The sequence below is a fragment of the Rhinolophus sinicus genome, chromosome 4 (genome assembly GCF_057876585.1).
Source record: "Rhinolophus sinicus isolate RSI-liver-muscle chromosome 4, RSI-T2T, whole genome shotgun sequence".
NCBI lineage: Eukaryota > Metazoa > Chordata > Mammalia > Chiroptera > Rhinolophidae > Rhinolophus > Rhinolophus sinicus.
The window spans coordinates 37,079,994-37,096,531 of record NC_142504.1 but is presented as its reverse complement, the minus strand read 5'-3'; the positions used below and the strand labels follow the sequence as shown (position 1 = coordinate 37,096,531).

General features: G+C 40.2%; 1 protein-coding gene across 1 annotated transcript; it reads right to left on the bottom strand.

The window, feature by feature from the left end:
* Positions 1-14,910, bottom strand: SRI (sorcin). Its single transcript, XM_019716376.3, has 8 exons — positions 14,571-14,910; positions 13,528-13,611; positions 11,394-11,463; positions 5,780-5,823; positions 4,772-4,919; positions 4,145-4,258; positions 3,045-3,103; positions 1-1,457 (listed from the first exon to the last, which is right to left on the bottom strand). Exons 1-8 carry the CDS (start codon positions 14,622-14,624, stop codon positions 1,431-1,433), a joined length of 600 nt encoding a protein of 199 aa, XP_019571935.1. The 5' UTR covers positions 14,625-14,910; the 3' UTR covers positions 1-1,430.
* Between the last annotated feature and the right edge of the window lie 1,628 nt (positions 14,911-16,538).

The following is a 16,538-nucleotide window of genomic DNA, read 5'->3' as shown; positions in this document are numbered from 1 at the left end:
TGCGTAGAAGTGTTTTATTTGCATTGGTTGACATCTAATTGATTATCAGAATAGTAGCTCTCACATTGTACCCTAAAATTAGGTATTCTGCTGGCAGGGGAAAAAAATAGACCAATTTCATTATTTTATCTGTTAAGCTTTCTTGCACAAAAGAGCAAAACCAAGCCAGCTTTACATTTAAGAAACAGAAACATTATTGGTGCTTATTACACCAACATATTTTTTCATATTCAAATCTACCCCCCCCCCAAGATAACAATACCTGCTTTTCGAAGATGGGGAAACTGAGGCTCTGAGTTTATCTAAAATAATCAAACCATATATTTAGTAAGAGGCACAGCCAGGATTAGTAACCAGATCTTACTTAAAAGTACATGGTTTAAAAAAAGGGGGGGGGGGCTTCCAGTATAAATGTTAATACTTGCTTATCAGAGAACATGCGGAAAATAGGAACAAAATGAACTCAAATTCATACCCTGACTCCCAGTGGCAGTCACATGAGCAGTTACTGGTAAACTCTTTCTGGTCCTTTTGCTGTGTATATTATTTTTTTTTAATGTAAATGTAAATACATGGCATATCAAAATGGGAAGTGTTAGTATTTAAAAAATTAACGTCTTTATAGAAAAATTGGAAAATCCTGAAACCTACGAAGGAAATTAAAATCACCCAGAATCCTATTAGTCAAAAATAACCATAGTTAATATTTTCATATATTCCCTTTGTCTTTTCTGTCAATTTTCTTTTTTACATAGTTAAGCTCATAATGTACAAGGTTTTTAAGTATAGTTAACATTGATGATGACAAAGAGAATCATGGTGACAGAATGGTATTTGCCATTCAAATTATTCAATAGGTTTTCAAGAGGCAAAAATCATCACTTATGGTCCCTGTCCATTCATACAGCCATCAAAACCCCTATGAGCCTTAAAGGCCGCACTAAGTCTCCACTAAGGAACCCTGACATGGATTACCATGGGGTGTTTTTTTTGTATCCAAGTAGGTCTACACAGTTTTACGTACTAAGAACACTCCATACCATGAAAAAGCCCTTCTAGGAGAGGGATGACAACAGCTGTAGTCTGATGACAAGGTTTTAATATCCTACAGTGATAAGTACAGAACGTATCTTAAACATTCTGCACACTTAAATTTGCATAAGAGGTTTAGCAAGAAAATAAGGCACATGACAATGGCTCAAGGAAAGTTCTAAATGATGGAACAGACTTCATCTTCTATTTATAAAATTCCAAAGAATTTATTACCTAAACTAAGAGAAAACTTCAGATGTACATAAAGTAATAAACCTTTACAATAGTTCTTAAGGAAAAGTAGGGATGTAAGTTTACACATTACTGAAGGCAAGGAGTAAAAGCAAAAAAGAACTCCAGCTGGAAGGTCAATGACGTCCGTACAGCTTCCTCTTGATTTAAACACTCATCACACACTGAATGAACTGAAAGAGAGGAAGGTCAGCGTTACACTGCAGATCTCTTAACACTTAACACATCCTAGCTTAGTTTAGGCAGCTGACATTTTGGTATTCTAATTCAAATCATGAATTTAAAAATCCTTTATAAAATAAGAGTACATGACATATGGAAAAGTTCATTTTTTTGAGGGAAGCAGTCTAATATAAAATCCAGTGGGTTTCCCACATCAAAGCTTTTTATAGGGTAAGAAGCTTAATGGACAACTTTAAATTCCAAATAATATCGAAGACTCTAGAAATGGGCATGGTCAAAGGTACCTATTGAAATACCAGTAACAGTTGAGTTTATATGGCTATATCACGTGGGGACATGTGAACTGCACAGGATTACCCCATTACTCTAACAGAGCTCCTTTAAACAGTTTATTCCCTTAGAATCCACTTAATTAAAGTGTAGCATGCACAGAAACAGACTATTTGGCTCTTCTGCAATTCAGAAACCCCAATTTAGTAGCATCAGTACAGGCTATGCAATGTCTGCTTGCTTCACCACTAAACACACCTCACTGGACTGCTTTTTCTATCAATTTTCTTTTTCATTTTTCCAGCACCAGTGAGGAACTGTGTATGCTAATCCTTGCAGCATTCCTGCAAAGTCAAGCTAATTATCCCTATTTCAGGGAAAAGGAGGCTAAGGATCAAGATGTTTAGCTCTCTCTTAAGTGGCCCCATTTGAGTCCAAGGCCTGTGCACTTTCCACTTCGCAGGCCACCTCTATGGAAACAGTAGCTGACTGTCACCTGAGAAGCTGCACACTGAAGATAACACATCTTTAAGGAGAAATAACCATATTTATTACACAAGTCTTTGTATTCATAACTATGGCAACTGCTAAACTGAATACATGTGTATCTTGGTATTTTGTAATGGAGAAACATTTTAGAATATTCAGTTATCACAGTGATTTACATTCTAAAAGTAATTTATCAATGGCTGAACAAAAAATGGAAACAACCAAACATCTCCCTACCTTTAAGTATATCCAACTACTGTCATCAAAGATGGCACTTGGTTACCTTCACAGCTGTTACATGGCCTATTAAATACATTGTTGTGAATTATGACTTCAGTTTGGGCCTGATGTGCTCAATGAAGAGCATGAGTGTGCCAAGCACAGCTTTGAGCTGTTAAAATTACTTCTCAATGTCTGAGATGAATTGTTCAAATGAAGGCAAAAGCAGACGGAACATCTGCACGGTGTTTTTCAAGGACATTTCTGACTGAAATCTCACAACAGCCTAGGGGAGAAGGCATTATTAGTATTTCCTCTTTCCTCAGTCTCAGAGCAATGAAGAAACCTGCCTGAGGGACCCCGCTAAAGAGGGGGACAAGCGGGGCTTTCACCCAGGTCTTACAATGCAAAGCAAACAGTGGTCCATGGATAAGAGGAATAATAAATGAAACCAATACATTTTGATCATTTTGAGCCTTGTGATCACTTAAGCCTTGATTGCCCTCTGGCATCCTTAAGGTGCTCTTAACAGCTAACTAAAAGGGATGTCCATTTGGTGTACATTTTATTTATTCACTTCTGAATTTACCGAGACTTACATCATCATATGGGAAATTCACAACACCTTGCTGAGCAGTATCCCGTCTTCGAAAGTTGTCTGTAAAAAAAAACACCAGTGAAATTTACGTGTTTTTTTTTAAACATCTTATCTGAACTCACAATAATTAATTGTTTTGGCATTGGGTTCAAACTGCAGTGACATTTACATTGTATAAGCAGACAACATAAAGAATAGACCAAAGCAAAGAAGCCAGCTATATGAATAGGAATAGATTTAACATGCAGCAAAGTAATACAATGTGGGGAAGTTGGCCAGTTGTCTTTTTCAGTGTGGACCTGGAAGAAAACACCTTATCCCAAAAATCAGCAGAAGCTCTGACTTCTGAGGCCATTACTTACTGGTGATGAAAGCAAGAATATCAAACTTCTTAAGAACATAGATATTGTTTAATTAAGGAATAGATGGATAGAGTCCCTAATATGACAAATAGGCTGTAATAAAATATTCCACCTATTTCAGTTCTGTCCTATTGAAAGGGATTTACTTACATTAAAAAAAAAACAACCAAAAAACTGCCCTCAAATTTTGTTAGGATACAAAAAAATTATAAAGCTAGATATTAAAAAGAGTAAAAAGAAAAGGGAGGAATGGAGTAAGAAAAGATATACAAAAGAAAGAGAAAGAATGGAGGGAATAGAAAAGTGGGGATTATTAATATCTCCTCATTTAAGAAATACACCTGAAACAGATGACATCATTTTAAACCTCCAAAAGGAGGAGTTAGGAAAGAGCTACAAATGAGTAATTACATTCTTTTCAAATGTTTCCCATACTAGGGAGAAATCACAGACTATTGCTCATATTCTGATCCAAAAAATAGTTTCTTATGTTCTGGAACATTTCAGTTAAATTTAGTTAGGATTAGTTTAATGCCAAATGACTTACTAATCTGCAAATATTTCTGAACAAAAAGAATTATTCTGCTAGATATGCTTAATAGCAATGTTAAAAAGCCAGTGAAGTTTGGGGAACAAAAGGAGAGTGGGACAGTAAAAGTTCAGAAACACTGAGAAGTGAAATGTTATAAAAACTGTGGTTTCTTGGCCTGTGGAGATGACACCATCTCAAAGAACACACCTGTTAGAGCTCGCAGTTTGACGCAACAGGCTATGTAGTCATCGAAGGTGATCTTTCCATTGGTGCTGTATCGTTTTGCAATTGAATTCACGGCCTGGGGACTCAACCGAAATCCTGAGGGAAGAAAAATCATCCAGCAAAAAAAAAAAGTTAAAGGATTACAAAGAGACCATTAAAAGTAAGCAAGCATAATTTTTTAAGACTGAGAGTACTCATTTTAATTATGAGTACACACTACTTATAGAAAATAGAAACTGGCTTCATGTAGCACTTACCGTGTTTCCTCGAAAATAAGACCTAGCCGGACCATCAGCTCTAATGCGTCTTTTGGAGCAAAAATTAATATGACCCGGTCTTATTTTATTTTATTTATTTTTTTAATTTTTTTTTCGGTCTTATTTTAATATAAGACCTGGTCTAATATTATTTGTAATATAATATAATATAATATAATATAATATAATACCCGGTATAATATAATACCGGATCTTATATTATTTTTAGCTCCAAAAGACGCATTAGAGCTGATCCGGCTAGGTCTTATTTTCGAGGAAACACGGTAGTTTTAGAAATAAAAAAAATAATAAAATTACTTCTACCAATGAAGTTGGAGTTGGCCATACCCACCCATTGTTGTCAGGGCCTTCTGCAGTTCTTGAGGATCCACTGTTCCACTTCTATCGCTGTCAAAACTGATGAAGTGTTGTCTCCAGCCATTCAGTACAGACCACAGTTCCTTAAATTCACTGAAACCCATTGTGCCTGACAGATCTCTCTGAACTGTAATTAAGGACTGGAATATATTTTCTTTTTTGGGGGGAGCAACATTTTCTAGTGATTAAATCAAAGATCAAGGATAAGGAAATTTAATGTTCTTTTTGCTAAGAAGGTTAAAAATGTCAGGCGCTCTTTTTGGTATGACATAATAAAAAGACGCTCTAATGATACACTAAAAAGGGCCTATGGAGAAAAAGCTCTAAGTATATACTTTGTGGTGAAAAAGACAATCTACGTGATGTGATTACAAGGAAGTAACATGGCCATGCTGAGCCACATGTGAAATGCAGCCTTGTTACTGGAACTGGGCTGCACTTTGTGGGTGTCCCAAGCGATGCTGCTTACTTTGTGTCCTGGGGTGCGTTTTGGCCCTACCACTCCCCAGATAAGCCCTCCCAGAACCGGGGTTTTCACTTTTGAAAATGAGCTGAGATGGAAGGCACAGTAGGGTCAGAACGAGCTCAACTGAGTCCAATGATCATGCTGTGAAAAATCCCACTGTGCCCGACAGATCTCTCTGAGCTGTAATTAAAGACCGGGAGAGCCCACTGCCTGAAGTTCAGGTGTGAGTCACACAGGGCAGTCACCATTAAAGCACAAAAGCTTCCCGGACCGCTTGCATTTCTATACTCGTCTTCTCGGATGCTTCCTTGAATTCTCGAATAACCAACATTCTGCTTAAAGTTTCCTTCCTTTTTTACGCCAAACTCCATCTTCAAAGCCAATGATTTCAGAAAACTTCTTTGTGGTCATGTGTCACTCTGTACTTAGTGGGTATTAATTCTTAGATGAATTCCTTTAAGAAGAAAGTGTTTGTTAAGAAAAAATACTCTAGACAATAATCCAGGTAAAGGATACATCCAGCATTGAAACCATAAGCCGACAAGTCTCCAGGTTAAAAGCTATCAAATCAAGAAAAGTTCATATTAATACAATTTCAAAAATTCACATTACATTAGATACATTCAAATTAATTAGGAATGTGATTATTTATACACTTTTTATGCGTTACTCAATTTATGTGGAACTAAATTATGTGGAGCTTTGAAGTACATTTTTCTTCCAGATATGATTCCTTCTAGAACACAAGTTTGATTTTAACAACATTATACAAATTTTTTAAAAAAGTATTGCATGATACTGTTAATATTTTTAGGTGTGATTATGGTTTTGAAGTTGGGAAAAAGGAAGGCATCCTTATCTTTTAAAAAAGTATACACTGAAGTTGTTTGTAGGTGAAATGAATGTTAATAAGGTATCTGGAATTTTCTCCAAAAGAAAACAGGCAGGGTTATAGATGAAACAAGAATAGCAATACATTGACAACTGTTGAAGCTGAGTGAGGAGGACATAGAAATTCAATGTATAATTATCTCTATTCTTGGATAGGCCTAAAGTTTTCCATAATATACTCTTTAAAAAATATTATATACTGTTTCATCTTTGAAACTGTAACATAGTGAGTTCAATTCACCATAATGAATCACAATGTATTATATCCACCATGGTAAGTGGGAAGGTCAGGGTGCTTGTAGCTACTCATAATTGAATACAAATAGCTGGTTTGCTAGTTTTTTGTCTAGTCATTTTTTTTTCCTTTTTCCTCTAATGTCAGGCCCTGCATAGTAAACTCCTACCTCAAATAGCTATGACCTCTTTTCATATATAATAAACTTTTATATGAAACCAGATAAATACACTGACTAGAATTGTGTTATATGAGTGTGCTCTGGAGTAAGACCCAGTGACCGATTTAGCGACAGCCATTGTTCAGAAGCCTTCTAGTTTACTTCCAGTTTGAGGGTGTTCAGAGGGCATTTCTATCCATTTTCAGACATCCAAATAGAATACACTTATTGGCTAATGGCCTATTGATAATCTACCTGAGCATTAGCAAATTAATAAGGATTCCTTGCATCTTACATTGTGTTAATGGGAACCAACGACTTTAAGGAAATACTATCTAGGTACAAAGAAACTGTAAGATTAGAAGGCAGAAGTGACAAGATCACAGGCAAAGCTAGCATAAATTCTGCAAGTTTGTGAGCATGTACACAGAACTAACATTTTTTTACAGCTCTTACCAGCTTTGTTTTTATCTCTAACCAAACTGAATTTAAAACACAACTGACCTAACTCTTATGACTGTAATGTCTCCAAACAGCACAAACTACAGGTTTTCCACTTTTAACAGATTCCTGTGTTTGGCATATTTTGGAACCTGAAATAAAAGATTTAGGACTCTTTCTATTTTGGTCCTTCAATCTCCACCTGATCCACAGATAAAATTCTCTGAGGTGAGAGGAGGCAACACTTTCCTACACTTCTAGACAGCTTTAGGCTCCATTCATTTCCACTGTCACTTCCTCGGTTTAGTGAGCACTTCTCTCAGCTGTAAGACTCCAGTGGCCACCTCACACTTATCCCTGACTCTCCATGTACCCCACACTCATGTCCCCCAATTTGCTCTTTCTCTCACAGCCAGGATAGTACACAGTCTTTTATATAAAACCCAGTAGAGGTGTTGCACTGCTCCCAGGATGAAGTCCAAACACCGTAATTGGCACATAAGGTCATACACGTACCTTCCCAGGGCAGCCCGTTTCCTACTCTTCATTCAACCCCAACACACCATCTTCATGATGAATTTCTCACTGAACCATGCCTTTTCATCTCTGCGTCCTTTGAACATGCTGTTTTATGTGCCTAGAACACAACGTCCCTATCCCACTCACTTCTGTCTGATTTCTGCTCGACTTTTACTTCTTCTCAGTTTAGATATCAGTTCTGCAAAGAAAACTTTCCTGACCTCTGTCTGGGTTATGTGCCCCTCACAGAGATGATGCCACAGCCTCTGTACTTCACTTATCTCAGCGCTTTTCAGTGTCCCACAAGCATTGTTTGTGGTGGCACACCCTAGCACGTGGCAAATGGTGGGTGTCCGTTAAAAATGTGTTGGCTGGACAAGTGAGTGAATGGATGAGACGGAATTCTCTCATCCCTCTGAAGAAAGCTCAAAGACTCTAAAGTGGTTATGGTTTTTAAATAAAATCTTTTACTGATACTTACAAGTAAAGGATAATCCCTTAAGTCAAATACCAATCTTAAGTCAAAACACCAATCAGAATATAAGGCTATGATTTTTCCATTTTAGAAGATCTTCCATACTCATGAACTGACAAATGCCTATTACTACATACTCATTACGTGCCAGGCTCCGTATATGAAGAAAAATGGAGATAAAAGTACGAAACTGGACTCTGCCCTAGGCAACAATCTAAGGAAAAGACAAGTTGTGCACATAAAACTCTAGTCAAGAGAGAGAGTGGCAAACCATAACAGGCACCAAAAGTACCAGGAGGTGCTGAGGAGAGGTTCCTTCCTAGCAAGGAAAGACTTCATAGAAGAAGTAGCACTTAAGCCAAGCCGTGAGAGATAGAAAGATGGGAGACATCTGGTGACAGCCAAGTGGAGCGAGGGGCCAGCATAAGCAACGAGAAGCAAAGTCCAGGGCAGGCAAAGGAAGTGGGAGGAAGTACCTTCTAATGAGGCTGCATTACAGAGGATCTTAAGTTCCCACTAAGCTGTTTAGCTTTTGTTTTGTAGGCACCAAGGAGCTACTCAGATTTTTAGAGGGAGGGAGTTGACAGGTTAGAGCTGTGTGTCAGGAAGAAAAGAAATCTGGTCGATTTTTTGTGAGGATTTAAAAGGCAGGGAATGAGACGGGCAGTGAACAAACAGAAAATTCACCATTCCAGACAGTTCTAATGAACTAGAATTCTGATGTCTAGTAAGTTTGGGTGAGGACGCTTGCTCAATTCTACTTGTATTTTTTCCCCACAAATAGTTTTTTATTAATGCTAATTCTATTTTAAATAATTTCAAAATAATCTTTGCTGTAATTTTACTCTTTTTCCTGTTCGTTTGACTAGAATGCCTCAAACATCTTTTCTTCTAGTAGAAATCCACAATGTAACAGACCTAGCAGGAAAGCCCCACCTCCTGTTGTATTTCTCAACTGTGCCACAGAGGAACAACTACACTCAAGGAAAAAAGAGCTGAATTACTGTCTTACAGACTAGAGCAACTGCCCGCATTAAGTCCACCTCTCGGTGTGACTACTTCCTTTTAAACTGGTTAAGAAGGTGCCTGCAGGTGGAGAATCTCCCCCCACCCGCTACCTGTGCTATTTTGGTTTGAAAGCTGGGTTTAAAAGACGCATTAGTGTATGATTCCTGTATTGCAAAACTCACTCAGATACCTCTCATGCAGGATGGCTTTGTGGTTCATTACAGCCTCCAACACCAGATGACAGTAAGCAAATTAATTCAATCCCATGGTCCTGATGACTCAGGAACTGTCTTTTCTATAGCTCAACGACCAAAGGCCATCAATAATGAGGCTTTCTCAAAGGAAATTTTTAAAAGGAGTGCTTTTCAAGGTATACAACCCACTTTGTTAGTCAGATTTTCAAATCTACCACACCTTCTACTGAAAGAGAATAGAATAATGGTGTACACTGTGATACAGCTCAGTTTTATAAACCCTGCTCGAAGACCTTGGTGTACTAGCCCCAACTGCTTAAGGTTAACAATTAACAATGTACTGCCTACAATAATAATAAAAAATCTCCTAATCTAGAAAGTGCTTCTTTTGTTTAGGACCAGATTACATGACAGAAATGCAAAAGGTTCCTCTTTTATATTAATTCCCCCAACAAGGAAATATTAATAGGATACTGAAGTCACATAAAACAAAGAATGATAAAAACAAAAATGCAAACAGTTTAAAAAGAGAGCCAGCTAGTAAACAGACCAAGTCAAATGGTCAAAAACCGCCACTATACTTCTCGGGTGTGGATTGTAGTCGGAGCATTTTAGTTCAGAGTGTACTAGGAAGTTGGCACTTCTTTCTGTCCTGCCTCAATCAACAACTGGCAAAGAAGTCAGCAGCTACAGCACTTCAGTCAAAACAGTCCTTTCAACCCTGCGTATCTGTCATGGTCAAGATAACGTGGGTGATGAGAAGCCCGCCAGGATGCAGCATCTTTGCAGTGGTTCCCTGTCTTGTCTGTAGCTCGTGGCAGAGAGCTCACAAGGCAGGAAGGTGGTATAAGTGCTGAATTACAAGGCAGCACATCCATTCTGTGAGGACGGCGGGAGGGGTGGGAAGACTAGGAAAGAGTTTAGGACTTAGGAAGGGCGTACCCTACTTAGTCCAAACACACTGTCTTTAGTGGAAGGAGGAAAGAGCTGCTGAATGTCATGACAAGCATTCCTGTTGCCAGCAGCTCAGAGACCGGAAGTTCAGAACTAGCTCTCTGAGGCCCAGGGGTGGCGGACAGGACCAACCGCTCAGAACCAGGAGTGCAGGGCAGGCCACTCAGGCACCAGGTGCGCAGGGCCAGACATTGTAAGCCCTAAGTGCCACCAGGCTTGGCACAAAGCAAGCTCTTAGCAAAAAGCAGTACATGTTAGCCAGTGTGAATGAAAAAGGGGCTATGTAATAAACCTAAGAAGCTACTGGGGGGCACATGGCAGGCCTGACAAGCTCAGTGACCAAAAGTAACCCACCACACAGGATTCCTAACTGGGTAGGCCATGGCGGATACTCCCATCATCTAACTTCCTTAGTAAAGGTCAGTCTTTACCTTACATTGTTATTGTGCATCTAGGATAACATACCTTTGAAATGTCAGAGTAATTTTCTTTCCTAGACCCCTTGAAGGCACAACCGCAGGCACAAGCACGAGGTCAGAGCAGAGCAGACTACAGAACCTCTCACTGTTATCTCGTTCCCCGAATACCATCTCTCTGTGCTGTAAATGTTAATTATGAACTATCCTGTACCCATAAATGTAAAAGAAGTATGTCCTCTCCATTTCACTTTTTATCCAGTCCCAGAGATTTCCCTGCTTTGCTTTTACCTGCCCCCTTAATCTACCACCAATGGTTTCATGTAACCCTCCTTACATCTCCTCCTCTGAATCTAATGTATAAAATAAGCTGCCAAATTGCCAATCTCCGGGACATGTTCTCAATCTGTTGCGACTTTGCTACTGCACATGTCCTCAAAATTTTGGCTCACACAAACTCTTACGAAACTTTTCTGCAGGCTGAACATTCTTTCATCGACACGCCTATCATTAATGACACCTGACCTGGCATATTTTACTTCAGCACCTTAACTGGTCCTCTGTGGAGGCCACATAAACTGCCTCTGCCTCGAATGGTTCCAGACACATGGAACTCAAGTCCAAAAAAACCCCCAATTAACTGGCAAGTAGTGTGGACTGATTTCTTAAGACCTGTTTTCAAATTCACATTTTGAAATAATACACCGAGTTTGGCTTCTGAAATTCTACATGTTACTGGATCAGAAAAGTTCAGTTTCCTTGAAGTCTGTAACCACAAGGCACAGCTAACATATGAAATGCAAGAGTACCAGAGAAACTTTGGGAGGGTCAACTTACGTTTGTATCCTCCAGCAATGCCCGACTCGGTCAGGCATTTCTGCAATTCATCAGCATCGATTTGCCCATCCTTTTGGGGGGAAAAAAATAGGAAGAGGAATCACAATAGTAATTTGTACCTTCTAGTTTTTTGTTTACTTTCAGTCTTTAATGCAGGAATAAAAATAAGAAAATGAGTATTATCATGCATGAGACTTCTTAAGGAATGCCTTCCAAAAATAGGCATTCTTTTCCTCATCCTACTTCCAAATACAATTTCACATTGAAAGATAGACAAATTGTTACATCCTCTCCCACAAGTGGATAATTGAGGCCATAAAAAAACACATTTAATAGCTAAGTGGGAGTTCAATTTCAGACTCTGTTTTAAATAATTATTACACAAGAATTAACAAAGTCGGAAAGCTGCTTACACCAATACTTTAGTATTTGCAATATCTGTCATCATTTCCTCTAAGTTCCTCAATTAGGTTGGGCATAAACATTCTCAATATAAGGTTCTTCTTTTACTAAAACACTGAGGTGAATTCAGTTTTTTCTATTGATACATGATTTTTAAATGACACATATTTTTTAATGAATGAATAAAACCAGTTTCTGTCTTGAACTATTCTTCCCTCACTCTGAGCTAGGAACACGCCAAAGTTAAGCATTTTAAAATAATGTAGTTGCTTAAAAATCTTGAAAACCTCCTTCTAGCTTTTGGGGGAGAGAGGGAAGAGGGGGGTACACAGCTGACATGAGTAAATAAAAAGCTTGGTTCAAACAGAGAGAGAGAGACAGAACAAGAGACCTTTGTGATCACTTTTGCTTATGATGTGAATGGGTGAATGTTTCTTTTCAGGCCCCAATTACTTAAGTTCCCAGTGGCTATTCTAGGTCAGAATTAGATATATGTTACTTTCAGGGGTTTTAAAATAAAACACCTAAGTCCATGGGTATTATAAGTGCTAAATGAGCAGAAGGATCAACAGTTTGAAAGACGACGGCTATGCTGATACAGGCCAGGGCTGCTGAAAGCTAAGCAGGTGGGGTCACTTACACGGATGGAGGCACAGGCAATCTAAGAAAGTGAATATTGAGCTTTGCTGTGTCTTGTGGTTTCAAAGATACAGATCATTAACAGATCAAGCAGATACTTACTGGGAGGCTCTTTCAGTTTTAGACTCAATTTTCCACTCAATTTCTCAAACTGCATTTCTTAGAGTGCTATTCTAAAAGGTGGTCTTAGGTTTTTATCCCATAATATTCTATGGCATTTTCACATGAAGATTGTGTTACTTCTAGCTTTTGATCAAAACAAAGCTAAACTGAATTCATCTGAGCAAACATTCCCTCTGGACATGTCTGGGTTATACCAACAGCATATTAACCATACACAGTGACCACGTGAGCTAGGGAAATGTCCTCTCAATCCCCACCTGCACCTGTCAAATAACTCAGAATGTAGAGAAGTAAAAGGTCTTGGGGAGCAGATCTTCGTCCTCTCTTTGGGTCAACAGGCCACAACACTTAATAAGGACATAGAAGATCTGACCTAGTAACAGCATCTGCATCAAACAGAAACTAAACTGTTCACAAGATTAACTTCCTGATAGTAGAGTAGTAATTTTCTTATTTTGAGGCTGGTGGGTTTTTACTGTAAATACCTATTTCCTAAGGGGGTAATTGATTAACAGTCAAATTTAACCCAAAGAAAGTGTCCATTAATATCTGGCTATAGAATTACTAGTACATGCCTTTCAGTTGTGCAAACAGGGGTTTATGTTCACCAGATACGGAATTTCTTCTCTGGAAACCACCCTGAATCCTGACAATCGAGTCACAGTTCTAAAGACATCTATCTTACAGATCTTAAAACATATTCATAACCCCCTATTCTGTTCAAGCTGACACTAATTCAATCACAAGTTTAGTTCTGAATGGAACTAATATAAACACCAGTAACACTTTGTCCTAATTTGTTCTGAAAACTCAGAAATAAGTGACTATAAGTTTCCTTCTTTCTCTTTTTTCTTTTGCAAAAGCAAAGGGATTCTTTTTCCAGAGGAAAGGTAGTTTTTCTGTGCCACTGTAACAGGCTAATACAAATGTAGACTCTAACCATTCTCTAATATTAAAGAGAAAAGCTAACCTGTCCAGCTACTGAAGCAAAGTAACCATACAGCGGATCCTGAGTTTGTCCGGGAAACGAAGGCCCTCCAGGAGCCCCTCCATACTGTAAAACAGGAAACACAAATTCGTCATCATATCCCTGAAACAAGTTTTATTTTTTCACCACCGAGTGTCTTTGTGCAAAGCCAGGCAATGGCCTGCCCTTCACTTCATTTACCTCCCCACCACCGGGCACACTCTAACTGCACTCACTCTACCTCTTTCTTCCATTCTCACTCCAGTCTAATTTTAAAAAAACTGGCGGCTTGGACCAAAATGAATTGTCCTGACTGTGACATCTGCATAAGTGAAGCAACTTTAAAAACCCCTATTAACATGCAGGTTACTAAGGTAAATGCAACCCAGGCAACAATTTATGAGCAGGGCTTAATTTTTTTTTTTTTTTTATATAGTGTTTATGGTATTTTCAAAGCATTTTGAGACAGGTGTTGCCAGAGAGGGTAAGGTGTGTCTCGGCTGGGCTATTTCGCCACGAGGGAATATTCTTGGAAACAGTTTCCACGACAACGCGCATCCCAGAAGCCAGGCTAGGCGACTTTCTTCTCGGAGAACTTTTACTCTGGCGGTCCTTCCTTGACTGTTGTTTTTTTTTTTCCCCCTCACCTTGTTTTAAAGAGAGAGGTAGAGCTGTGGACCATTCTAGGTTAAAATGGCTGTTGCTCTTAGGGGAAACACAGAGGGAGGGAGAGGAAGCCAACACCCAATTTGCACAATTTCACGCCGCCTGTCCGAGAGTCACAGGGTGGGCTTCTGGGGTCGCAATCCACCCGTGCCTTGGCCTTGCGTAGCCACCCGTGGGGAGGCAGAAGGAACAGAGAGATGGAGGGAGCCAGAGAAAGAGCCTGAATGGCCTGGGCTTGGGGCGAGGCAGCGGGCAGGGAGAAGCCGGGGGCGGAAGGTGTCGGGGGAGCCGCCCCAGCAGAGTCGCTAAGTGTGGTCTCTCGGCGTCCCCGGGACCCAAGCGTCGCGCCCGGGCCGCAGTCCCGCGCGGGCAGCACTTACCTGGCTTTGGTAGAACCCGCCGCCGCCGGAGCCAGGGTGCCCGGGGTACGCCATGGTGCAGACTGCGCCGCCACCACCCTACGCGCCCTGCCTCACCGCCCGCCCTCCCGCCGCCCCGGAGCGCACCACGCGGGCTGGAGGGGGGCGCGTTCCGGAGCCGCTGCCCGCACGGGTTTCCTCTCTTGCCTCTGTCCCCTGCCTGCGCCCAGCCCTTTTTTGTGCCTTATATGCCGAGGCCGTGCATCACCGAAGGCCCGGTAAGTGACTTAAGACCTGCGAATTAATTCACACCAGGGACTTGCCTCCCTGCGAAACGAATGGCACATTCCAACATCAACTCGGAACCTGGGGAATTCTAATTTTCTTCCTACTTGGCTATTTTCTGACGTTTTTCATCTTCAGCAGTTTTATTGGCCGGGGCCGTCCGGCTCTAGGCTGAGTGCAATATTGAGGGAGAGGGGCTGAATACATTAGGGCCCCTATTAGATGCTCGAGGGGCATGGAGGTGTTGCAAAATCAAAATATGAAAGCGCCCTTGGAACACAGGAATAAACTTCAGAAACTGTGCCAGGGAGCGTTTGGCTTGGGGTTACATATTTCACTGAACAACAACGGCATGTTTCCTTGCTAGGGGACATTGTCATCTCCTGGTTAAACTGGGCGTAGCTGGATGTGGCGTGGGTAGGACAGAGGGCTTTTACTGCGCAGGGCAGTCCCGCCCAGAGCGTCTTTAGAAAGTGAGTTGTTTCAATTAGTATCTGCATGACTCAGGCAAAATAAACCCTCTTTCCAAAATTACTCAGCTGCTTCTTAGAGCAATCGAGTATTAGTAAATATTCAGGAAGATGAAAGATTAGAATTTTACTTAGGGGATTCAGAAAATGGTTTTCTTTACTTCACACGTTCTTCTTTTTCACCCAGTTGAACAGTCTGAAGCTATTCAGATGAGAGTTCTGTTTGGTTTTGATTGATGTAATTTCAATCACGCAGAATGTGTTTGTGAATTTTAACGTTTTTAGAAATTCATTAATGAGCAAGATTCACAGTGTTTGCTGTGGAGGTTGCCCAGAAAAACTGAGTCATCAGTTTTTGGACCACCTGCTGAGCATGGTGCTGGCCTTTTTCACCATGATATGGTGGATGAGATTCCTCCATTCCAATTTCCTGCGCAGTGTTCTCACTAGGGTCATTGTTTTCCTCTCATGTATAACTTCCCTCCAAGTCTTCTTTTTGGATACCCAAATTCCCAAAATACTCCCAAAATACATGGTCCCATGGCATGTTTTCTTCTGACATGTGAGAAAAAAATTCTAACTCCCTGTTGTCTCATATCAACTAAACTATATATTATTACCTGTTCCGTGTTTGATTCAGAAAGTAGATTACCGATTTCAAATTGTCATAGCAGTCACGGAGGTAGACTAGACATTTTATGATTCCTCTGGCCTCTGCGAGGTTTTTTTTCTTTTCTCCCCTTCCTTCCTTCCTGCCCTTATTTCTTTCTTTCTTCCTTCTTTCCTTCCTCTTTCCCTCCCTCCCTCCCTGCCTCCCTTCTTTCCTTCCTTCTTTCTTTTTTCCCTCTCTTCCTCCCTCCCTTCCTTTTCTCTCTCTCTTCTCTCTCGCTCTCCTTCCCTCCCTCCTTTCCTCCTTTTCCTCTCTCTCTTTCTTTTTCTTTCTTTGTTTCTGTGGTAATGTTATCATAGACTCAAGGGGTACACTTGCCTGTGCCCATCCAAGCCAAAAGAAAAAAACGAGTGGGAGTTTTCAGCAAAGAAAGTGAAGGTTATTTAAGGAGTTGGTGTCAAGCCTGGAGACACAGTGAGCTGGTGCTCTCAGAAACCTGGCTTCCCAATGGTCTCCAGTGTCTAGATTATTTAAGGGAGAAATCATTAATCATGGTTGCGCTGTGAATTGGGGTCATGGGCTCCACTGATTGGTTGGGGCTAAGGCAGGGAGCAATTGATTGTG

Bases quoted from the DNA above. Each gene is read 5' to 3' on its own strand.
- SRI (XM_019716376.3), bottom strand. From the start codon at position 14,624: ATGGCGTACCCCGGGCACCCTGGCTCCGGCGGCGGCGGGTTCTACCAA. The intron at 4,259-4,771 runs GTGGGTATGGCC...TTCTTCCCTCAG, and splicing joins GAAGGCCCTGACAACAATGG to GATTTCGGTTGAGTCCCCAG. The intron at 3,104-4,144 runs GTGTGTTCTTTG...TTTTTTTTACAG, and splicing joins CAAACTGCGAGCTCTAACAG to ACAACTTTCGAAGACGGGAT.